Source organism: Gasterosteus aculeatus, chromosome 13 (assembly GCF_964276395.1).
Source record: "Gasterosteus aculeatus chromosome 13, fGasAcu3.hap1.1, whole genome shotgun sequence".
NCBI lineage: Eukaryota > Metazoa > Chordata > Actinopteri > Perciformes > Gasterosteidae > Gasterosteus > Gasterosteus aculeatus.
In genome coordinates, this window is record NC_135701.1 from 15946384 (window position 1) to 15958969 (window position 12586).

Below are 12586 nucleotides of genomic sequence, written 5' to 3' on the forward strand. Positions count from 1 at the left end.
AAAAGAAATAAAAAAAATATATATGGTGATGGCATTTCAATAGTTTACACTGTGACAATGGCAAATTAGAACACAAGGGAATACACATCAGATGACAACCTATTTCTATTTTGACAATTGCATTATTTGATAAACACAAAATAGCATGTATTTACATTTAATAAATTACTTCTGAAATTATTCTCTGATGGCAACAGGGGCTCAGTGACCTTTGCGTGCTACTTTACAAGAAAGCAATATACAAAACAAGGCGTTCAGGAGCAGATACAAAAGGTGTACTACACCAAACTTTTTATAGAAAACGTTCAAGAATTCATGCATCTGGACTATAGAACATGCTGAGCTACAGACTACATAGTTCATCTTTGAGTACGACAAAACTATTTACTCTATTTGAAATGATTTGAGATCAAACACAGAATATATTCATAAAGCATCTGTCAGAATGCTAAATATGCATGTGCAAAAAGTGTTAACTGCTGTTTTTCAAGACATTACAGAATAAGTAAAAAGTCCCAGGGGAACTATAATTGAGAATGCTTTATGAATACTATGGATCCATGTAGTATACAAGGCAGAACTTCCCCTCCCTTTTTTACAGCAGTACACATGAAAAATAAAAGTACCTCTGTCAAGTATTAGTCTTAAATTTTTATTTTTTTCATATATCTCAGACATCTATTTATTTACAGTGTAATGCTCCAAAGTCAGAAATCCCATCGTACTCTAATGAGACACACACACACGCACGCACACACAGACACACACAGACAAGGTACTAAAGGAGATAGAAGGAACTGAAAAGACTACATGGGTGAGAGAGGGCTAGTACTGCGAAGGAGCATGTACCCTTTTGGTCTTTATCCGTGCAGGAGTGTCCTGGGGGTATCGAGATGGTGAGTCAGTGAGAAAAACCTCTACATCATCAGGCACTTCTTCTAGAAAGTTGGAAGGAACAAGTCCCTTGTGTCCATTGAGCTCGCCCTGCGGAGTAAACAAGACAGTAAGACCCCTGCTGCATTTAACTCTCAAATGTTAGGCGGCTTCTCCCCCCCGTACCTCCTCGAGCCGCGTCGAGGTTTAAAATAAAAAGCTGCCACAGAGTTGAGAGATCGGAGGGACTGCTGACGCAAAGCAGCAGCAGAAGCAAGCGATCAAGTCAGAGGCGTAAATCACCGGTTTGACGAATAGCTTCAGCTTTGTCATTGCAAAAGCAAACACTACTGTAATTGCCAAAGTCATCTGATTATATTTTAACAAGGACAATTTCATGCACACTCAGGTACTCGAAATGCCTTAAAAAAAATCCTCCCACTTCTCAACTCTGTTAGTTGTGCAAAGTTATGTAAAACTGTAGCTTCTGCAGTACATCTTTAGGGGGAATTGTACATTAAATAGTCGGGGGGTGGGGGAGGGGGGGGGGGGGGGGGGGTGGATGCTCAACAGACAAGGAAATAGAAGTAAGTTAAACACTTACATAATAAAAACCATCTTCATCTATTTCACCAAAAACGGTGATGACATCACCGGCACAGAAAGTCAGTTCAGCCTGTCAAAGAAGAAAGATCCTTGAAATACGCTACAAGTGTGCAGAGAGCTTTCAGAAACATCAAATGTGCCGGGATTTGATGAGTTTGAAATGAGGGGGCTTCCTTCTCCAAATCAATGGGATGCATCTCAAACACAAGTGTCAATTCAGTCTCGTCAGGCGGACTGTTGCAACTGTAAATGCATCAAATGTTGGATCTTTGAAGACAGCAGTGCAACACACTGGTCAGATCGGTCCGACGGGACACACGAACCAAACATGTACGCTAAGTAAGAGACTGGTGGACACAGAAGACCAAACCGAGGAGGGGAGATGCCGGCTCAGGCAATGCATGAGGGGCTGCGTTCATGACCGCCTGGGGACAGAAGCCCACCTCCTCGTTTGCACTCCAACCAACGGGGGAGGGTGGGGGAGGAAACACACACAGAGCAGACATTACCGTACCCTCCTCACCCTCACTCACCTCCTCATTCAGTCTGTTGCCCTCATACTGTGTCGGGGGCAGAAAGGTGAGAACAAGTGAACGGGGGAGGTGGGGGGCCGGGGGGGGGGGGGGGGGGAGAACAGCACGGGAGAGAAGTTCAATCCTCGCTTACACAGTGCTAACTTTAACTCTTCATTCAGCCTCCCCTTTGTAACGAAAGGCCCTTTTCGCAGCCGCCATTTATCCACGTCATGGCAGGTTAAACACAGGTCTAACGGATCCCATTAATTATGGTCCAATTCCGTGTTGCGGTGAGCCGGCAGGCACAAACTAAATGAAACATCATGATTATCGGTATTAGCAATGTCCGTGTTTACCCTGCAGTGACATGACAAAGTAACACTTGTGAAAAGGGCCTAATTCCTTAAGTTTTTAACAACCGTCGATAGCATCGGCTTGAAGCTGCAGCTAGGAGATGGTTAGCTTAGCTTGACATAAAGACTGACGATGTTTTAAAGCGGTCTGTCCTAAAGCATCTTAAATCTAACGTTTTTACACTTTGACTTTCGTCAGCAAACTTAAAACGTGTAATTTAGTCTGCTTTAGAGATGGTTGAAATATATATATTTCAACTTTTTAGAGAGCCAGACTCTCTGAGTGCCCCTGCTCCAGTGTTTGTGCTAAGCTAAGCTAAGCTAACTGAGCTCTGAAGCTCTGTGTTAAACGGAAAGACACAAGACTGATATCAATATTCTAAGCGACGTAGTGAAAAAGCCCATTTCCAAAAAAACTATTCAATTAAATTCTGCATTGATAAAACAAAACATTAAATATCACAAATTTAAATACGTTTCGAATCTGGAGTTTTAACACAGTTGTATGCATCTTTAACGTGATGTTGATAGAATGGACGTGACAAAGTGAGTAGCCACAGGAGTCAGTACCTCTATATCAACGTTAGGGGAGCTCTCTCGGGGGTCGTAGTCGTACAGAGCCACCATTCTCCGCGTCGACATCGGGTGTTGCCGCCCGCTTCGCCTGTTCCTCTCTACGGAGGGAAACAATTGTAACAGTCAGAAAAAAAGATGAATCATTGGTAATGATTTTTGAAAAAGCCTTTTTGGATCGGTGTGATGACCTGTGAAGATACACAATAGCCTGCAATATCCAACAAACTTTCCAATCTGATCATCAGACTTAAAGTATAGTATTCATAGTTAGGAAAGCTTAGTGGCAGCAGGTGATGTGGAAATGAGCTTAAGGCAGATGACAGATGAATAAGGACGGTGGAAGGTGAAAAAAGCAGAACGATGAAGCAGGAAAGTATCTCATTCACAGACCTCTCTTGGATTTTCTGGACCTGCGATTTATTGAGCGTCCATCTTTGAAACGATCACAGTTCACTTTACAGGGAAGCAGAAGACAGCCGGATTGCAGAAGAGGAAAACGCATAAGTATAAGAAAGTCCAGCAGAGCATTAAGTAAGTGATATAGAAACAGAGGGTATAAGCATCAAGTAATAGTCGCGATGGAAAATCATGGCTCACCTAACTTCTCCACAGGAGTGTTGAGTGGCAGGAAGCCCTGTTTGAGGAGCTGGCCCATCATTTCGTCGTCCTCCGTTTGGATCTCAGACACCATGTTACAGGGGATCAGACCCACTCGGTCTCGGACCTCCGCCCTGTAGAAGCCATCCGTGTCTTTATGCCCAAAGACCTAGAAAAACAAACAAAGTGTTGTCAGAAACAGACTGACAACATAAAACCTGCTACTGGCGTTGCCCCATATTGATGAATTTGATTCGTAGGTGTTTAAACAAAAAGCATTTTCTTTTCTTTTAGCTGAGCATGAAACATAATCATCTGCCAGCCAGCACCTTGATGATCTGGCCCTCCTTGAATGGCAGCTCCTCGTCAGCAGCATCGGGGTTTGGAGACATGGACATGGGATCATAGTCGAACAGAGCCACGAACACACGGGTCATCTCCTCCGGCTCCGATTCTTCGTAGTACTCCAGGGAGCGCCGCCCCCGCCCGTGTCTGCGACCGCCAAAGCCGTCTGAAACATAGAGGAGGCCTCTGCTGCTACTACCAGCCTTATACAGCCACGCTGGCTGTAGAGGCAACGAGAGCAGAAGATGTCTCTTTGTTAGAGCTGACGGGGGGGGGCGGGGGGGGGGTAGGGGGAGGAGGGCGATGGGATGCGTGTGTGAACAAAGAGCCAAAGATCGAATGCGACAATTATGCTGATAAATGCTACTTTAGTTGTGTTCATGCACCAAAAGCAAAGGACGCCTTTACCGAAAAAGCTCGGCGCAATGGTTGCAACACGAGGGTTCTTCGTTCACACACGTCTGCTTGCTGGCGTGACTGTCTTTAACCATCCTGGCACGGTGACAGCAAAGTACAACACAGCACAGACAGGGAACACATCTCAAGCAGCTTTTTTTTTTTGGGGTGCAAAGGGAAACTGAATGACTGTGCACACCTGAAGGACCCAAGTAACGCTGCACTGTTTTTCATTGCTGTTTCACTGCCTTATCTCGCAGAGGCTGATTAACATGCACGCTTTCCTACGACTGGACGTAATGCAGGTGGGCGGTCATGCTCTGGAGGCCCCATCTGGGAACAATGTGCAGCGAAAAAAGGGCAAAGGAGGCGCGACCCCTTCGGGAAAATAACACATCAAATGCCCCAGCAGTTCCTGGCAGTGAAGATATCAGTGAGGGGAGGGGGGGGGGGTGATGAATCTGATATCAGTTCCACATGTTTCTCATGGATCACCACGTTAAATGTTTCTATGGCAGATTGTAGGTCTGAATGAAGCCTCGGGGAGATTGCAACCAACACCAACCAAGCAACTGAAAACAGGGTTTTTTTGAAAGATGTAAAAACAAGTGCTTCAATGGTGCGAAAACCGGTTTGACTTCCAGGGCAGCAGAGTGGATGATGTCTTTCCTTCTCCCGGTGTTCAAAGCGGGTCATGCAAAATGAAAGCACGGGTCTACCGGCTCAAGGTGGGAGGAGAAGGGAAAGCTAAGGAAGAGGAAGGCAGGCTCAGTTAGTTTGGATATGGAGGGTGAATGGAAAGAGTAGGAGTGGTTTGGGGTTTCTTGGGATTGGAGCTGGAGGGTTACATACAGGGAAGGGAAGGGAATTTCATTCTCTGAAAAAACAGGAAAAGTGGCCAGTCTTGTCTTCCCGGCCAGATTTATACAGCTGAGATAAACTAAACAAAGCAGCCAACTGTCCAGCACACAGCAAAATACCACCACATTACTGCAACAAAGACTCTTGGCCTTTTCCGGCATTGTCAAGATGAATTATCAAAGTCAGCTGCACCACATACCAGATTGATCCTCTGAGGACATAGATCGCCATATCCTGCGCCGAGCTACACTGCCATAGTAAACATCCTCCTTGACGGGTGAGAGGTTCCCCTCACTCCCCTCACTGTTACTGTCCATGGTGATCTCTACAGAAGACACCAATCACAGCGTTACGGTCAGAGATCCCCGGCGCACACACACACACACACACACACACACACACACAGTCTGCTCAACCCCATGGCCCATTCACTCATGCTAAGACAGTAGGATGATGAAGTCGCCCTGAGGTGGGGGAGGGGGGGTGTACAAGGCAACAGGTTTCACTCTGGAGTCACCGGGTGTAAAACAGCAATGCTTGCACTGTTGCGGGGAAGGTCAAATCGGGTGGTCATGTAAACATGTTAACCCACAGTAAACACAGGCATGGGGAATGTATCATGACTTTCCTGCAAAACTGCATATGAACATTTGGCGAATCCAGCTTGTGAGGATGGACAGCTACGTGGTTTGTTTAAGCTCTATGGGAGAGATGTACTGCTCGGCTCACATGGGTGAGGGAAACACATGGTGTAAATAGCACAAACAGTGGCCCTGCAGGTGGGGATGACGCGTCTCCTGGTGTGGGGGACCTCACTAACCAATGGATGGGATGGGCCGTTGCTGAGGAGGGTTGCCGATGTGAACCGGCCTCCTCCCCGAGTGGTCCAGACGATCAGCATTTCCATAGGGTGGCGAGTTCCCAATGATCTTTAGAGTAAAAAAAAAAAAAAAACAAGGTTAGAACAACAAATCGTCAACATTAAGAAGAATCCCATCATCCTGTTAAAACAATCAAAAAAACCATAAGAGCAAATGCTTTTGACTTTCATTTGTCCTTAGGGAGGAAAAATAATATTCAAAAAACAATAAGGAAACCATTAAAACAATTAAATCAAATCAACCCCCAACACAACAACATAGACTGGGGGTCGGATGTTGACCTAAAGACCATTTGTTTGGTTTGTTTTGTTCTGTGCATGTCAGCTCCTCGATGATAAAATGAAGCAAATGGCTGAAAAAAAAAGAAGTGATGAACGCATAGAGAGAAAGATGAGAGAAAAGGTAGAGTTTGGGGTTGATCAAAAATGAACCTGGGGCTTTGTAATACAGCAATCAAAACATTTAATCATCTGAAAAATGATGATGAACAAGACAAGCTTTTGCTGAAACAAGTGGAAGCATCAAAGCTAGAGACGACGTGCATGGGTTGAATGCTGAATGAATAACCGTGGGCTGCAGAAGTGGTGATCTAGCTTTAATTTGTACATGAAGCAATGAGGGGCAGGAGATGCTGTAATAAAGCTACAAGCACGCGGCGGAGCGACATGGCTGCAGCTCGAGCGTGAACCATGGAAAGCTACAGATGAGGCCTGCAGGTCGAGAGAGAAAAGGCAGGAGAAGTAAACGCGAGGAGCAGCACTTCCCCAAGTGGAACCGTTCCCCTCAAAGACATGAGAAGTCAAACCTTTTTGTTAAATGGCCTTTAGATAATTGAAATATTGACTTTAATACCACCTGACATACAAGCAACGCAACACACGCTAAATGAAACATTGAATCAGACCAACCACGAACTCGCCGTAAAAAAATGAAAAAAACAAATGCCAAATAAAAGAAAGAAAAAAGGGGGGTAATCGTAAAGAAAAACAGACAACATTTAGAAAAAACAGAATGGCTGCAGCTTGCTGATGAATAGTACAGCAGAAAGTCTGAATCACACACCAGCGGCTGGTCCCGGTTGAGCCTGGACAAAGACTGGACCCTAGCCTCCCTGTGGGGGCTGTAATAGACCCTGTCCAGCTCGTCCAGCCTGCCCTCGCTCAGAGCCCCCTCCCTGGAGTAGTTTCTCGGCCCGGCCTCCCGTCCGGGCCCAAAGTGCTCCCTGCTCCTAAAGTCGCCCGAGTGAACCGACTTGGCCGCGGTCACTGGGACGTCCGCGAACTCCACCTCCACGCTGCCCTGGCGGGTCAGAGTCCTTTTGCGGCCCAGTGCCAGCGCCCGCCTCTCTACCGGACCTTCGCAGTGGATGATGTGAACGGACCCCCGGGTGGGGCTCCCGTGGCCGTAGTACCCTCGGTACCCGCGGCCCAGGGAGCCTTCCTCCTCGCTGCCGCAGTCTAGGCCGCTGTCGGGGCTCTTGGTGTTCTGGCGGTTGGGTCGCACCGGGCCGCGGTCGTCCGCGTTGTGGGCGTGGCGCCCGTCGGTGAACCGGGGGGAGGAGCGCTGGCGCTGCAGGAGGCGGGAGTTCTTGCCCGGGGCGGGGCGATCGCCGTCGTGGTAGTCGTCGCCTCGGCCGCGTTGCGAGCACACCCTGCGCTGAGCGCGCGGCGTTCCGGGCCGCCCGCCCCCCTCGGAGCGCAGGCGCTGGCCCACGCCGTCCACGCAGTCCGGCTCTTCCTCGGCCACCTCGGGGATGCTGTGGAGGCGCTTGCTGCGGAGAGACTTCTGCTTCACCACCTCCCGCTGGAGATCCCAGCTGTCCCTTTCCTCGGCTAAGTCCTGGCGCTTGTAATAAGCCTTCGGTCGTGACCACGAGGCAAAGTTCCACAATTTATCATTTCAGTCAGTTCGGTTCAAAAGGGTCAGTTTAAAAAAAAGGGGCATTTTTTTGGGGTGGGGGGTCGAAAAGTGTTTTTGCGGAGGTTTTAGAACAGGCAGGAAACAACACAGTATGTGAATAGAACAAATGGGGGGGAAAAGACAAAATAAAGACAGAATTAGTTATTTGTGGCAATGTAGTAAGACGTGCAGTCTCATTGCGTGAGGAGAAAATGGCATGCTCAGGAATCTGTGAAGGCTCACGTGTGGAGTGATAACTAACAAACTGGGCACAAAGCAAACGGGAATTTCGCTATTTAGAAATTGAAAATATACAAACAAAAAATAATGTGCCAAGGGAGAGCGTTAAATTAAACATAAATGTGTATGAAATGAATGAAAACATCTTAAAATAGAGCAAAATGAAGCTGAATGAATGGAATAATCAGCCTACTGCAGTGGTTCCCAAACTTTGTCTGAATGTTGTTAGCCCCCCCGTTCCCCCTCCTGTTCCCACCTACCCCAAATCGGTTGTACCTTCTTTGTTTTAAGTTGTTTGCATATTAATAGTAATATATAAACTAAATGTTTGTTATCACTCTTCCACAAAACAGGGATTGGATTAGTTTGCTTTCAAGTAGTTCTTTCTTGACATATTAATTGCATTTATGATTAAGTAAAATTAACTAAATGTTAAAATTGAAGTTTGGGAACCCCTGGCATACAAACAATTTCAAATGTAGTTAAACATACAAAATCTTTGCTGTGCTTACAGAAAAAACAGCAGAAGCAAATCTGACAATTCTTATCATTCACTTAACAATACCTGATTTAAATTAAAATGAGTACGGTCATATCATAAAATAATATTATGTCAACATCAACATAATGATTTACAAATAGACGGTGATGACGAAAAGGAGATGCGGCATTGGTGTATTTAAAAGGGTTAACATACAAATGACTACTCAACATGAGCAACGCATCACTCTTTTCGTTTGGACACGGACAACTTTCCCAATCGGGCAAAGATTCTGCATTGACTTCTGATACTTAAATAACAAGACAAATCAGCCACCAGAGTACCCGTCACTCTCATAAGACGATAGCTGGATGCCTTCACATCCACGCTCACCAAATTACGACGGTTCCGACAATGTTAACATTACATTAACCATGGAAAAATGAAACGTTTGGACATGGCGAACAGAAACAAGCTTGAATATTTCCATTTAAGTACTCACTTAAATGAGATTCCCGTGTGCACTTGGTACAACCGTTTAATACAGTGCAGTATATTAAAACGTGCACTTCAAAATGACAGTCTCACACTGACTTGAACACGTGTAACCCTCGAGCATGCAGTACACACACAGACGTTCCCCTGAGCTCAGCCGTGATTGACTGATGCAGCGCTGGAGGGGGCGGGTGAAGGAACCGGCTGGGGTGGGACCGCCGACTCAGCTAAAACAAGGCAGGGGAGTTCAGCTAGGGAGAGCCACAGCAGCGCTGGTTGTAGAGCCTGTGAGAGAGAGCCGGGACCCCGTCCCTCCATCCCTCCCTCCCTCCCTCCCACCCTCAACCTCCCGGTGCTCCCCGGGGCCTCTGGCCTCCACCTGGCCGCTTCAGACCGAAAGTGTGCAGCGCGTACCTTGAGAGTGTTGTGAGAGTTGATGCTGCGCCTGCGACCCTCCTCCAGTTGCATCTCGGAGTAAAGATCTTCCTCATCCTCCTCCATTATGTCGGACAGGTCCGAACCCCGGCTGCTCTCTGTGTGGTACTCCTCACTGTGGCTGTAGGGGTGATGGTGGTGCTGAGGGGAAACCGGAGAGAGAGAGAGAGAGAGAGAGAGAGAGAGAGAGAGAGAGAGAGAGAGCTGAAGGGGTGAAGTGGATCGTATTTGGGGGCATTAAGTTTTATTTTCTTAAGGTTTTATTTTGGCAATATATTTCGTGCTGGATTCCTTGGCAACAGTCAGTATTAGAGAGATGTCGGCACCAGAGATGTAATCTCAAGACACCTCCATACGAGTGCAGAGGACGCTACAAACTCTATAATTTACTTCAACTTTTACAATTGATTTATGAAAGACTATACGCCTTCTCCTGTGGCCTGGACAGGATCAATTTATGCATCCACTTTTGGATGCATATGGAGGTAATTTCATATGATGGCACGTGATTTGATTCAATATGATTTTTCCTGCACGTTGTGGGCAGGGAATCCATGTTCTTACCAGAGAGAAGCTGTACACATTCACTGCTTGTCTGAGCACAGCTCGCTTTGTTTTCCCTACCTGTCTGCCCAACTCCGAACCTCTGAGGAATTCATCCACCGACGCTCCTCTCCTCCTCGCATGAGGAGAGTCGTAGCCGTCCTCCTCCTCGTCAGAGTTGACTGGATGCAAGGAGTTGCCTCGCTCACTAAAGATATTCCTTTTCTCAACCTGACAAGATAAATGTTACTTGAAATGAAAGGTTATCCAAATCAGTTCCCATAATCAGCATAACATTGCTTCCATGACTAACGTCAGGTGAGCTGTTCTTTTAGTTTTTTACGAGATATGCTGTAATTTACCACGACCAGCTGTTGTGTAAACGGCTTTTTAGAGCAGGCTCACCCGGTTTCCCTCGGCGAACACTCTCTGGGCAGCTTCCCTGGCCATGGCCTTGGCGACGGTGTTGGGGATGGGGGCTCCCTGAGGCTGTGGCAGGATCCGCTGAGGAGAGGGCGATCGCCGCGGCTGGAAGTGCGGCGGCTCCAGGTTGGGTCCGCGCATGGGAGGGAGCGGAGAAGGGGACCGCTCCCAGAGCTGTGCTGTCCGAAGTCCCACCTCATGCTCTTTGGTTTGTGGCTCTCTGGCACTTACTAAGGGTTTGGACTTGGGCATCGGGTGGCTCTGGAAGTGAGGCTGGGGACGAGGCGGCGGTTGGCACACGGGCTGCGTGTGCGGCTGTGCGTGCGGCAGCGTGTGCGGCTGGGCTCGGGGCAGAGGCTGCACCTGGGGCTGAGGGTGATTGGGTGGGTACGTGGACGGGTAAGGGGGGTGGGTCTGATGGGACGGTGGGTGGGCCGTGTGGTGGGAAGGCGCGGCGGTTCGTTGGGAGAGGCGCGGGGAGCCCATCAGATTGTTGGGGATGATGGCCACGGGCGAGTCCTGGGACTCTCCTTGTGTTGATAACGTCCGTACAATGAGCTCCCTGGCCTCCAGACACTGGATCCTGTTTAACTCCACGGTCACATAGTCTGCTGTGGGGTATAAGACCTCTGCTATCTGCATTCACATGGGAACCAGAGAGCCGTTAAAACATGTCAACACAGAAACGTACGCACTCATGCAAACTAATTGAATGTAAAGGTACATGCCTTCCCAGGTCTCATACCAGTTAGGTGTGTTAGGAAAAATCCCAGATTATTACAAAATTCCACACGTTGTAGATGTTAGAGCTAAAGTGCAGTAAAATGACCATGTTTCAAAAAGCCCTAACTGGCCTGTTGGAAAATGTTTTCTTTTTCTCTTCATCCAGCATGCAAATTATTTAAGATTTACTTACATACAAACAGAAAAGATGAGCTGAATACAAACATCATATAGATTCTCCAGGAGATGGCGATAGAGCACTACTCATTGAAGAGGACAAAAGCCTCACCTTCTGGCCCTTTGTGCACACGGCGTAGCCAATCACACTGGCCCCGTTGGAGGTTCCTGAAGACGTCAGAGGTGGCGGCTTCCATCTGACCTGCAGGATCCCCGGCGTCTGACCACACTGGACCTGCACCTCCTGGGGAGGGAGAGGGGGCCCTGAGGAGCATAACACACACACTGGATAAAGAGAGAAAAAAAAACACAGCTCAACAGTGGGAGAACCATTTCTGTTGATCAAATCCTTGCAGTGCTATGGACTCTCCACAGTAATATATATGGTGGTGGTGTTCCTGGGTGACTATATTACACGTCTCACATATAAAGTACTGTTTACAGCCTAAACCTCAATACCAAGAAGGTACGTGCAGCAATACACTGAGTCAGTGACAGCTGAATGTAGTATCTATTCATATTCAAAGATTCTTAATGGTAGAATGATTTTATTGTAGTTCACCACCAGATTCATTCATATGCGCATCACGTTGGCAGAAAGGGCAAAGTTTGCCAACATGCAACGTCCAGCATAATCCTGTTGCCAGATTCTCGCCAACAATTTTCTATGGAGCATAAACCCCCCCCCACAGTTTGCTATTTCCAGAGTGTGTCAGCGCTGCTTGCACACTAAACAACGTACCCATCTGTGCAGTGCTGCTGCTCCCCTGCAGTCACACAGTGAGCGAGAGAGAGCAGATGCAGTCAGCAGTATCTCTGAGCTGCAACATGCAAACGTTTGTATGTCCGAGAAGCTGAGTTTTTGGAACAGAAGCAGTGGTTGTTTGGAGAATTCATTTCCTCTTGTCATTTTCCAACTGTCATAAACAACAACCTCCTCTGAGAGATGAAATGAGTGTATAAATGAATATTTTAGTGGAGTCGCAGTTATGGACACTGGCCACAAACAGCACGCGCTAATTTGCAGGCAGGGAAATGGAAGCTACTCCGTGTGACTAATAATAATAAAAATGTTGTATCGCTTCGAAATGAAGTAGTTTGGAGAAGCCATGCTGAGTGTGAAGGCCGAATATAGTGTATATATCTAGACTTCTTCTTGATAGCAGT

General features: G+C 47.2%; 1 protein-coding gene across 30 annotated transcripts in view; it reads right to left on the bottom strand.

Moving 5' to 3' along the window:
- rimbp2b (RIMS binding protein 2b) overlaps nt 1-12586 on the bottom strand; it is a 63998-nt gene that overhangs the window by 3522 nt on the left and 47890 nt on the right. For 11 of the 30 annotated variants that reach the window (XR_013452007.1, XM_078086905.1, XM_078086904.1 and 8 more), the window contains 14 exons: nt 11532-11704; nt 10502-11155; nt 10178-10327; nt 9533-9694; nt 7066-7860; nt 5943-6051; nt 5322-5447; nt 3850-4031; nt 3521-3689; nt 3314-3376; nt 2918-3021; nt 2013-2039; nt 1478-1549; nt 850-984 (listed from right to left, as the gene is read on the bottom strand). Coding sequence is in view for 29 of the 30 variants with exons in the window: in XM_078086905.1 (XP_077943031.1) it covers nt 850-984; nt 1478-1549; nt 2013-2039; nt 2918-3021; nt 3314-3376; nt 3521-3689; nt 3850-4031; nt 5322-5447; nt 5943-6051; nt 7066-7860; nt 9533-9694; nt 10178-10327; nt 10502-11155; nt 11532-11704 (2921 nt within the window). In the remaining variant the exon portion in view is untranslated. Of the gene's footprint in view, nt 1-638; nt 985-1477; nt 1550-2012; nt 2040-2917; nt 3022-3313; nt 3377-3520; nt 3690-3849; nt 4032-5321; nt 5448-5942; nt 6052-7065; nt 7861-9532; nt 9695-10177; nt 10328-10501; nt 11156-11531; nt 11705-12586 lie in introns of those variants that run through there. The other 19 variants (XM_078086925.1, XM_040195326.2, XM_078086924.1 and 16 more) reach the window with 13 other exon arrangements.